The sequence below is a fragment of the Chiloscyllium plagiosum genome, unplaced genomic scaffold, assembly GCF_037043375.1.
Source record: "Chiloscyllium plagiosum isolate Xiang-an unplaced genomic scaffold, Cpla_swu_hap1 HiC_scaffold_10, whole genome shotgun sequence".
NCBI classification, from domain to species: Eukaryota; Metazoa; Chordata; class Chondrichthyes; order Orectolobiformes; family Hemiscylliidae; genus Chiloscyllium; species Chiloscyllium plagiosum.
In genome coordinates this window covers 105,273,607-105,286,006 of record NW_028270148.1, presented here as the reverse complement: position 1 = coordinate 105,286,006, position 12,400 = coordinate 105,273,607, and the positions used below count along the sequence as shown (strand labels likewise).

General features: G+C 42.4%; 1 protein-coding gene and 1 long non-coding RNA gene across 3 annotated transcripts in view; one reads left to right on the top strand and one right to left on the bottom strand.

The window, feature by feature from the left end:
* Positions 1 to 12,400, top strand: part of LOC148149047 (uncharacterized) — a 65,004-nt gene that overhangs the window by 28,397 nt on the left and 24,207 nt on the right. The window contains exons 2-3 of one of the 2 annotated variants that reach the window (XR_015758535.1): positions 2,047 to 2,261; positions 3,309 to 3,500. This is a non-coding gene — a long non-coding RNA (uncharacterized LOC148149047). Of the gene's footprint in view, positions 1 to 2,046; positions 2,262 to 3,308; positions 3,501 to 12,400 lie in introns of those variants that run through there. The other variant, XR_015758534.1, reaches the window with a different exon arrangement.
* LOC148149046 (uncharacterized) overlaps positions 3,209 to 12,400 on the bottom strand; it is a 186,457-nt gene continuing 177,265 nt past the window's right edge. The window contains exon 4 of the mRNA XM_087991631.1: positions 3,209 to 3,801. Coding sequence (XP_087847757.1) covers positions 3,798 to 3,801 — 4 coding nt within the window. The 3' untranslated portion in view covers positions 3,209 to 3,797. The remainder of the gene's footprint in view (positions 3,802 to 12,400) is intronic.

Below are 12,400 nucleotides of genomic sequence, written 5' to 3'. Positions count from 1 at the left end.
CATTCAATTATTTGAAGAAAAATCTGAAAAAAAAATCACATCATGATTTTTAATATAAATCTCCTGTTGATGTTGGAAAATAATCAGATCCCAGGATTCACTTCTTCATTCAGTTGGAAGTGAAAATAGGTGCTCAGGAGGGAGAATGGGATTTTAACTGTCATAGGTTCAGACAGCATGGAATTATAACATTTCAAGTGTTGATCCATGTACTTTTTAAAGATGCTGAAGTTTCCTGCCTCAATTCCCCTCGCAGGCAGTGCATCCAAGATTCCCACTTCCATCTGGGTGAGAGAAAGTTCGCCTTTAATCTTCTCTTCTTTAATGACAAAAATGCATGTGTTTAACACATCAACTGACTCTCTTGCTTCACAGGCTTTAGGAAGGAAGATTCAAAGAGGGTTCCAATAATGGAGCAGGAGACAGGATCTTTAGCTGGCGTTCATTATGCATTCTGGAGGGGGCTGCAGGTAAATCTGGAACAGTTTAGATGGGGTTTGTGCACTTTGAGAATGGAATGTCCTTGGAATAGAAATTGGAAAGTTGGCATTTGTGTCTCCATTGTAAAAACGATAAAAGGTTTTAAAAATCAAAGTGACATTAAATGCAATTCACACTTCAGTGTGCATCCAAGAAATGCCAAATTGCTATAGATAAAGTAAGTTCTACTACCTTGTAAAATGAGATTTCCAACTGGAGAAACTAACATTGTCCAACGTGACAGCTCTATGAGTTTCACCAAAATGAAAGTGAGTTAACCCTAATACCTATGCAACTGTACTCTGGAAGAGATCAAACTTTTCCATGTGATAGTTTTCCTTAATGTGTTGGGTATCATTGACATTGTGCCTGTGGGACCTTACCCACAGATCTATAAACTTCCTAAAGAGAAAAGCACATGTAATTGAGTCACATCTGTCAAGTTAGGGATGCAAATGCTCACTTTCTAGAAGGCAGTTACATGAGAGCATATGACACTGAGGAAATATACGAGAAAGTGAGGACTGCAGATGCTGGAGCTTCGAGTCGAGGTGTAGTGCTGGAAAAACACAGCAGGTCAGGTAGCTTCCAAGGAGCAGGAGAACTGATAAAGGATTTATGCCCAAAATGTCGATTCTCTTGCTCCTTGGATGCTGCCTGACCTGCTGTGCTTTTCCAGCACCACACTCTCGACTGAGGAAATATACCTGTATGGACTGAGAATTGGTCAACAGCCTGAAAATAGAGAGTAGGAATTAGCAGATCTTTCTCAAGTTGATGTTCTGTTACTAGTGGGATACCACCAAGATCAGTGTTAGATCCACAGATATCTATAATCGATGCAAATGATTTGAATGTAGCGACCAATTTTAGTGTCTCCAACTTGATCAAACTGGTCAGGTGACTAAGTTGAGAGGAGCATGTAAAAAGGCTTCTCAAGAGGATCTGGACAGGCTAAGTGACTGGATCAGAACATGGCAGATGGAGTACAATATGAATAAGTGTTGGTATATGAAAAACAGAATACGTCTTGGATGATGAGGGATTAGGAAGTACAGGTGAACAAAGGAATCTGACTATCCTTGCTCATGAGTCACTAAAAGCTAATATGCACATGCAGCAAGCAGTTAAGAGGGGAAGTGATATACTGGCCTTCATTTCAAGGAGTAAAGATGTCTTGCTCCAGTTTTTAGAACCTTGATGAGAGCGCACCTGCAGTATTATGGACAGCTTTAGTCCCCTTATCTAAGAAAAGATATACTTGCCATCGTGAAAGTATGGCAGTGGTTCACCAGGTTAATCCCTAGAATGGCAGGATTGTTTTATGAGGAGAGATTGAGGAAACTGGGTGTGTATTCCTTAGAGTTCCAAAGGATGAGGGGCCACCTCATTGAAACTTACAAAATTCTTATAGAACAAGCCAGGGTAAGTACATTTCAGATGCAACCCCTGGTTGGTAAAACCAAGGAACAATAATCAGGCAAGGGGCTGTCTATTTAAAGACTGGAATGAGAAGGAATTTAATTACTGAAAATGCTCATCAATCTTTGGAATTTTCTGCCCCAGAATGCTGTGGAATCTCAATCATTGAACATATGAAAAACAGAAATCGATAAATTTCTACAGACTAAGGGCATCTAAGGACCTGAAGATAGCACAGACGAGTGGCAATGAAGTAGATGATCAGCCATGATCTTACTGGTGTAGCTGGCTCAATGGACTGGATGATCTTCTCCCGCTCCTATGCTGCTATGTTGCCATCATATTGTATCAATTTATTGGTAGGATCATTGTTAAAGAATACCAACCAGTCTTAGCTCTTATTATGACTGCCTTGAGTATATGTAAAATTCACGTAACCATCATGTACTAGAACATGGTAACAATAGCTTAGATATTTAGGTAGTTCAGTTGACAGTTAATGTGTAGCCTCATCAATTGCTCAAATATATTGATAATGCTAGAGTCATAGAGTCAAAAACATGGAAACAGACCCTTTGGTCCAACCAGTTCATGCCTAAAATAATCTCAAACTAAACTAGTCCCATTTGCCTCCTCCTAGTCCATATCCCTCCAAACCTTCATGGTTTGTGGCTTATTATACAATGATGCCATACAAAGAAATTTTATTATAAATTAGGTAAAGAAGGAAATGGCCCAACTACAAACAAAATTGAACAGGAAAGTTGAGCCCCAAGCCATTTTTGCTGAGATCCATTTGAACAACAACTTGCATTAATTAAGTATCTGAAATCTAGAAGAATTTTCTGAGATGCATGGCAGATACAAAATTTGACACTTAGCCACATGAATAGATATTAGAGATAAGTGAGTGAAGGCTTGCTAGAAAGGTTTAGAGCAGCATCTTGAAGCAGTAAATACAAGTAGAATCATAGAATCCCTGCAGTGTGGAAACAGGCCACTCAGCTCCTTGAGTTCACACCACCTACTCCCCTGTAACCTTGCATAGCCCATGGCTAAGCCACCTCACCTGCACATCTTTGTGAGAGTGGGAGGAAAACCCACACAGACACAGGGCGAATGTGCAAACTCCACACAAATAGTTACCAAGGCTGGTATCAAACCTGTATCCCTATCACTGTGAGGTAGTAGAGCTCACCATTGAGCCACCATGTCACCCATGGTGGGGAGAGAGAGAGAGAGAAAAGCAGAGACTATTTGCCCAATGTGAGCCAAAACCCACACATCCATTGCCACAAACTCAAACACAATCAGCTCTGTAAACTAATGTATTACTAACTTTTCTGTTAATCACTTTAAATGATTTAACTGCTCTTTTCTCTATTTGATGTCAATGAATGTGACAGGTTGTGGTGAAATTCTGGTGACTGGAACATTGAAGAAGAAATTTAGACTCTGACAGCAGAACTATATCGTGAGTATGAGAACAGGAAGGCAAGGCAAGAAGATAACGGTCAAGGCACAGATTTATTTGCTAAATGTCTGCAAAACAATGTTTAAACTGTGTTGGAGCTGTGAGGGAAGTGTATTTTCTCTGTGGCCATAAAGATAAGTGAGTTGGAGATAAGACCTCAGACAGCAGCTTGTTTTTGTTAAGGTTAATCTTCAAAGCAAGGCTAGAGAGAAAAGAATCATGTCTTAGAAAAGGACTTTGACATAATTTGGAACAAAATTAGAGACAACAAAACCAACCATTAGCCACTCGACATAGTGCACAATCGAAGCAAAGAAAAACTGTAAAGAAAAATTTTCGGATTCAACTCACTGTTGTAGCCAGGAAGAACAGTTTGGTCTCCCACTCATGAAAAGATTCAGAAATTCTGATGATGGATTGATTACCTGTAACAAATATTGGTTTGTCAGATTTCTAATAATCATTCTCATTTTACAATATTATTACTCAGTAGTTTAATAAATATACCCAATTTTATGAAACTGTACCCAACTTGTTGTGTGCCATGGATATCGAGACTGGAACCTTTCAACCTCATTAGGGGATCTTACATCATTATGTTGTGTTTCCTAAAATTATCTGATGGGGAGAGGAAGAGATTTATTAACTCGGAACTCTGTATAACTGACCCAAAAGTCAGTTTTCATTTAATATCCTTGTAATATGAGGACCATAAGATTATTATGTTTTGGAACAGTATCTTTGCATACAGAGAGTCACCATTGTGGTCATAAGTCCTTCATCAGGAATGTGGAGGTGGGAAGGGGGCTGAAAGATAAATGGGGATGGGGCTAGGGAGAAGAGTACTTGGAAGGCAATAGGGAAATGCAGGTGGAGGGTGATGATGATAGATCAGAGTGGAGGGTGGAGCGGATCGGTGGGAAGGAAGATGGACAGGTAGGACAGTTCAAGAGATGTTCTTTTTTTTAAGATTCCCTACAGTGTGGAAACAGGCCCTTCGGTCCAACAAGTCCACACCGACCCTCTGAAGAGTAACTCACCCAGACCGATTCCACTACACTCACCCCTGACTAATGCACCTAACACTACGGGCAATTTAGCATGGCCAATTTACTTAACCTGCACATCTTTGGACTGTGGGAGGAAACCGGAGCACCGCAGGAAACCCACGCAGACACGGGGAGAATGTGCAAACTCCACACGGACAGTTGCCCGAGGTGGGAATTGATCCCTGGTCCCTGGAGCTGTGAGGCAGCAGTGCTAACCACTGAGCCACCGTGCCACCCTGGAACACAAGCACCATACAGTGCCATCGCCCTGTGGCTGACTATTTTAACTCCACCCCCCCAACTCTCCGTAAAGGACGTGCAAGTCCTGGGCCTCCTCCATCACCAGATCCTAGCCACCCGCGCCTGGAGGAAGAACACCTCATCTTCCACCTTGCGACCCTCCAACCACACAGCATCAATGACAATTTCACCAGTTTCCTGATCTCCCCTTGCCCCCACCTCATCCCGGATCCAACCCTCCAACTTGGCAACGCCCTTTTGAACTGTTGAACCTGTCCATCTTCCTTCCTACCAATCCACATCACATTCTGCTCCAACCTATCACCATCACCCTTCACCTGCATCTACCTCCCACATTCCAAGCTACAATCCCCCCAGCCCACCCCCAAAGCCCCACTTATATTTATTTCTGAGACCTCATCCCTGCCCCACGAAGAGCTCATGCCCAAAACATCGACTCTCCTGTTCCTCCGATGCGGCCTGGCCGGCTGTGCTTTACCAGTGCCACACTTTTTGACTTTTATCTCCAGCATCTGCAGACTTCACTTTCTCCTCTTTTGGAAACAGGTTTACTATATTTTGAGACTGTAGCTCTGAACAAGAAAAGGATGTGCAAAACATTTAGACTTATGGAAAATAATTACATTTTCTAGGACCACAATGATTAGACTTCCAGTGTTCCAAAGCCACCCTCCACTCCCGGCACCTTCCCTTTCACCGCAAGAAATGCAAAACCTGCACCCACTCCTCCGCCCCTCACCTCCGTCCAAAGTCCCAAAGGGTCCTTCGACATCTGACAGATTTACCTGCACTTCCACACATCATCTACTGTGTCCATTGCCCACTTCCTCTGGCAGCTCACTCCTTACACGCACCACTGTTTGCATGACAAAGTTGCCCCTGAGGTCCCTTTTAAATCTTTCCCCTCTCACCTTAAACCTCTGTTCTCTAGTTCTCTAGTTCTGGACCTCCCCCCATCCCAAGGAAAAGATCTTGGCCTATTCACCCTAACAATGCCCCTCATGATTTTACAAAACTCTATAAGGTCACCCTCAGTTACAGTAAAGGTTCTAAAATGTGAAATCTTGACATGAATTCTTTTAGCTGTTGACTGGAAGTTTGGCTATCTCTTTAAAGGCTATTGGTCTCTATGGAGGTAATAAAATTTGATCCAAATATGGAGTGGGAGAAGAAACTTTCATTCCTTAGTAGATAATTTATCACAAGAAAATTGGCTACATTTCAAAAATAACCCATGGCTGTGACGTTTTGTGAAAGTCAGGTTACAAGAGACCATTCTCCATTTCATTGTAACAAAATCAGTATACAACAGTGAAAGTTCTTGCTTCAATTTATTGCCCACAAGTAGTATACATTGTACAAGCTGAATAGGAATGAGTAACACAATAAAAATAAACACGTATCACTCTCATTTATTTATCTGCTTTTTTCTACAATTATGTTATGTGGAAAGTCTCCCTGTATCTCTCGATTGATGAAATATATTTCCTAGAAACATCATGATATGCATCATGAATGCTTGGGCTGAATGTTTATGTTGGTTTGAAGTTGGGTATGAAAGGGAAAAAGTGAAAAAATACTAGGCCCAGCCACCTGTGCTGACTTCTTAGCCCCATACCTGATTAGATTAGATTACTTACAGTGTGGAAACAGGCCCTTCGGCCCAACAAGTTCACAACGACCCACTGAAGCACAACCCACCCAGACCCATTCCCCTCCATTTCCCCCTTCACCTAACACTACGGGCAATTTAGCAAGGCCAATTCGCCTAACCTGCACACTTATTTTGGACTTTGGGAGGAAATCGGAGCACCCAGAGGAAACCCATGCAGACACGGGGAGAACGTGCAAACTGTTAGCCATTTTTACCAAGGTTGGTGTGTGGGGCCTTAGTGCCCAGTCAGGCCCGTGAGCCATTCTTGACATCATGAGGCAGGCACAGTCCAAGGCTGCCCATGGAAGGGATTTCTACCTAGGCCTCCAATTACAACAGTGGCCTGGCTGCTTTCTCGGCTTTTCATTTGAATGTTGGGGAGAGCTGTATGGAGGGTGCCCTCCATTTTGTAGCACCCTCTCAGTCACTTACCCTCTCCTACACCTGGCTGTTGCTCCTCTCAAAATGGAAGGTCTTAGATGAAGCCCTCAACTTGGACAGTCTAGCCACGCTCTATAATTTGACTGGGAGCCTTTCTCCACTTAAATTACCATCTCTCTAAAAAAATCCCAGAGAGTGAATGATTCCCCCTGGTGGTGGGAGTGGAGGAGGTGGTGGTTGTGATGGTGAGGAAAAACATGGAAGTGCATGTGCCACCTATTTCTTGGCCTCAAATTTGAAAAAGCAGTCCTTTGTGCGAGAATGGCTCAAAGATTTGACTAAAGATGAAGGACTGATCGGGGGCTGTGGAGTAGACAAGCTGCCAAAATCAACTTTAATTATCTCAATTTCGCTATTCTAGCGCAGGAAATGGACAACCTGAGTAAATTAATCAGAACTTTTACAGAAATATACGATGACGCAAGTTATGTGGGAGGCATGACCTCATACAAAAATTGTATTGCCTTTAGTATTTTCCTTCAGATTAACAAATACAAACATTGTTGTGGTTTAATTTTTGAGGTCAAGATCTGTTTTGACTGTGGATTCAATGGATATTGAATAAGACACATGCTGATATTAATATTTTTATAAAACCAAAGCTTCACTGAAAAGACTCTTTTAACATCATATGGGTGGCACGGTGGCTCAGTAGTTAGCACTGCTGACTCACAGTGCTAGGGACCTGGGTTCAATTTCCACCTCAGGCAACAGTCTGTGTAGAGTTTGCACATTCTCCGTGTGTCTGTGTGGGTTTCCTCCCACAGTCCAAAGATGTGCAGGATAGATGAATTAGCCATGCTAAATTGCCTGTAGTGTTAGGTGCATGAGTCAGAGGGGAATGGGTCTGGATGGTTTGCTCTTTGGAGGGTTGGTGTGGACTTGTTGGGCTGAAGGCCTGTTTCCACATTGTAGGGAATCTAATCTAGCTGTGATATTAGTCAATGGAACTCATTATTTTATGATATTTATTTTTCATTTAAATGTGTTTAAAGGATGTGGGTGTCACGAGCCAGTCCAGCGTTTGATGTTCTTCCCCTGCAGGAGGTGATGGTGAGCTGCCTTCTTGATCTGTGGAAATCCTCATGTTGCAGAGATCCCATAGTGCTGTTTGGAGATGAGTTCCAGATTTTGACTTAGTAACAGAGAAGGAACGACGATATATTCTCAAGTCAGAATTGCACGTGACTTGGAGGAGGACTTGCAGGTGGTGGTGTTTCTTGTATCTGTTGCCCTTGATCTTCTTGGGGGCAGAGATCATAGGTTGACAATGTTTTGTGAGGAGAGCTTTAGTGAGTTGCTGCAGTGTGTCTTGTAAATGGTACACACTGCCGTAACTGTGCGTTATGGCGAAGCGAGTGAATGTTGAAGGTGGTGGATGGAATGCCAATCAAACAGGCTGCTTTGTTCTGGATTGTGTCAAGCTTCTGAAGCTGCACTCATCCAAGAAAGTGGGGAAAATTTAATCACAGTATCAACTTGTGCCTTCTCGATGGTTGAGAGGCTTTGAACAGACAGAAAGTGAGTTACTCCCTGCAAAATTTCTAGGTTTTGATCTGTTCTTATAGTCCCTATATTTATAAGGCTGGTCCAGTTCAGTCTCTGGTTGATGGTAACCCTAAGGTTGTTGATATGAAAAGAGAATTTGCTGAGAAAGCTCAGCAGGTCTGGCATGTGTGGAGAGAAATCAGAGTTAACGTTTCGGGTCCATTGACCCTTCCTCAGAACAGGTGGTTAATAATTGGGGATTCAGTGATGATAATGCCATTGAACATCAAAGAGTTATAGTTACATTCTCTCTTATTGAAGATTGCCATTGCCTTGACATTTAGTGGACAGACCACCGGGACTGAGTGTAGCCCATGTCTTAGACAGACAGGCCAGAACAATGAGGGAACCAAACTTCTGATCTCTGTGCAGTTCTCCAACTGCTTTCTCATGATTCCTGCACTGGTGGCACTGGACCCATACAGCTGACCAGTCCCTGGACTGCAGAAGTGTAGACTCCCTGGCAGGGACTCTCCCTATTGGCTAAATAACTGTCCTCAAGCTCTTGGTCTAACATGGTTGGCTACTGTTGCTGTGAACTCCCTGACTGAACAGTGTCTCCTGCGACTTACTCCACTTAGACTTTGAGGCATGACCATTCAGTTAATGTGCCATACGTAGCGAGTGTTTCACACATATGTCATCAGTTTGTGTGTCAGTTGTGAGATTGACATTGCACAGTGCTGCACGGCAACCCGCACACACCATGACCTGTTGCTGCTGTCAGGCTTTGAGTCTATGATGATCACTAAGGCAGGAGAGAAGAACAGTGAGCATTTAAGATCTGGCTGAGGGGGCGAAAAGGCAAGGCAGGGATGCTGTGAGTATGAAGGTAGTCACAAATTGAGGGAGCCCAAAGAGCAAGGTTCCCTGAGAGACAGCTGGGTCTAATCCATGAGCTGAATGTCTTTCCCTGCATGCAATGTCCCAGTCCCCATGACCCCCACCCCTATTACCCACCAGCCCTGAAACCCTCTACTGTCCCCCTGATATTCATTCAGTCTCCCAAAATGTAGCCCCTAACACCCACCTTGCAAACTCTGACAGACCCAGCACCTGCCCCAATCTATCTTCAAATGTCAGCACTTATGTGTCACCTTCCCCACATCTTACTCTTGACCCGACTTACCTGGTATCCTACCTACTTGGCACACTACCATGCTGGCATCTTATTCACCTAGCACCTTAACTACATGACACCCGATCCACCTAGCATCCTACTCAGCTGGCACTCCACTTATTTTGCATCCTGCCACATTATCCTCCAGTAACCTGGCAGCCGATATACCCTACCCACCTGGCATCTGATGAGGGAAGGTATATTCCCCGTAGCCGGAGCCACTGGAACTAGGGGTTACAAACTGTTTAGGGCTGAGATGAGGAGAAATGTCTTCACCCAGAGAGTGGTGAGCCTGTGGAATTCTCTGCCACAAAAGGCAGTCAAAGGGAAAGCATTGTACAATTTCAAGGTGAAGTTGGATACAACACTTACATTCAAAGGGATCCAACGTAGATAAGTAAACATTTCCCCTCATTATATTCCATCAATCACCCTCTTTCTCACTCATTTAACCTGTTGATGCCCATCTGCACTCTCTTCATGTGTTATGAACCAGGCCAGAACTCCCCCCCCTCCTCAAACTATTTTAAGAAGGTAGTCCATACCCGAACCTTTTCTTATTTTAAAGGCAAGTGTGAAGTGGATATTCTGGGTGTGATGCAGCTGGTCAAACCACTCGGCTTTAAGCAAAACAGAATTTATTTAAACATTCCGGTTGAAAAACAAACAAAAGGAAGCAGAATTTAGAATAACTTAACTATTGGAAATCTCAACTGACTTGATATAGCAACTTAACTAATTAACTGTTTGAATACAGTAACATGCCATAAATGCACCCCTTGGCAAAAAGGTAAATTCAAACACAGATTCTTACAGCAGGAGGAAACAACATCCAGAGAGAGATTTCAAAGAAATTCAGGTATCTTTTGCTGAAGCTTGCAACTTCCCTGTACTCACCCAGAGCGACTGCTACAGCTAAAATATAAACAAGAAAAAAACTGAATTGGGAGAACTGGCCATTCCCATTCCATTGTTAAACTAGAATCATCAGCACCTCTGCCTTTACAACCTCTCTTCAAAAAACTAAGGACAAAATAACCTTCTTAAAGTGACAGCATCATCACACATGTCCTTTTCAACCCTTAGTTGTCTACTCAGATTTGTATTATCAATGAACTAGGAGATGTCATAATTAGTACCTTTGTCAAAGTCATTGAAATAGATTGTGAATAGTGAGACTCAATTAGTGACAGGAGAAAGTGAGGTCTGCAGATGCTGGAGAAGGGCTTATGCCCGAAACGTCGATTCTCCTGTTCCCTGGATGCTGCCTGACCTGCTGCGCTTTTCCAGCAACACATTTTCAGCCCTCAATTAGTGACACTCTCAGTATACCATTCATTCCAGCCCACAACAGAAAATTATTTGTTTTTCCTCCACTTCGTTTCTGTCTATTAACCAATCCTCAATTCCTGCTGATATATTACCCTCAATGCTAAGATACTAATTTGTATAATACTCTCTTGTTGGGCAATTTATTGAATGCTTTTTAAAAATCTAGTATACCCAGTGTGTCCCTCTTACCTACTAGTCACAACCTATAAAGTTTATTGAATATGATTTCTGTTGAATGTCTAAGTTGGCTTTGCTAAATTACACACATGCTTTCTGGGTGCCCTGTTATCATATCCCTAATAACAGATCCTTACATTTTGTCTATGACTGATATCAGGCTTTCCCTACTTCCAGAACAGCAGGGTTATGTTTGTTACTTTCCAGTCCAAGGATTGTCATATAATGGTTATGGTTCTGAAAGGGTCATGGTTCTGAAAGGGTTATGCTGAAGGCTACAATAAACTCTACCCAATCTAATAACTCATAAGGACTTGTGTGGGAAAAGGCAGAAAATCCGAGGAAGATAGATCTATTATCTCAGTCTCCTCACAGTCTTTGTAACTATGTCTAGCTTGGACCTGCCTGGTATCTGAATAATGAACAAATCACATTCTACTCTCCATTATATCATGGGGTCTATTAGCTGGATGGCTGGCTTATAGTGTAGACTGATATTAAAAGTGTGGGTTCAATTCTTGTAAGAGCTCAGGCTATCATGAAGGACCCTCCTTTTCAACCTTGCCTAACCCCTCAGGGGGTTAAGCTGTCACCAGTCATCTCTGAAATGAGAGACCAACCCTATGGTGACCTTACCTGACCTGACTGCTATCGAACAAAAAACAACTTTAAGAACCTCTTCTCATGAGATGGCCAAGTATTTTTCTGCTTCCACATTGACCAAATACGTCCGTAGTCTCAGACAGAAAAGGAGGTTGGTGCCAGCAATCTATCCAGCCCCGTGTTAGCATTGGCTGGCACGATACACTCCTATAACAGAGACCATTCTAAAGTCCCGTGCGCCTGGAAAGTCAAAGAAAATTCATCCATTATCTTTGCAGCTAGCTTTTCTAAGCTTCACATGTAGGATTTCTTGGTTTTTAGTTCCATTCATTCCTTCAATATTATTACTACACTGACATTAATTGCTTTAATCAAATCAAATACTGCAAAGGCTGGAAATCTGAGGTAATCTGAAGATTTTGATTTGAGACTTTAGCACTGTCTGTATTTCCAGCACTCTCTCTTCTTATTTCTAATAAGTTACCCAACTCATTGGACCTATAGTTCCCTCCCTTTGCAGAATGTTTTTGTACCTTTCACCTTTGAAGACAGACATAAATTATACATTTAATATTGCTGCCATTTTCTAATTCTCCAGCATAGGTTCTCTTATCTTTACCTGCTGAGATCCATGTCCATTTTCATGCATCTCTTCCCTTTTATATGTCTGCAAATACATGTTCTTATTTCTCTTGCTAGTTTACTCTCATATTCTATTTTCTCTCTACCAATTTCTTGATCATGGTTTGCTCAATCTTAAAATCCTCCTAATCCACAACATTGTCATCTCTTTTTGGCATTATAAGGCTCTTCTTAGAACATAATGCCACCTTTAACTC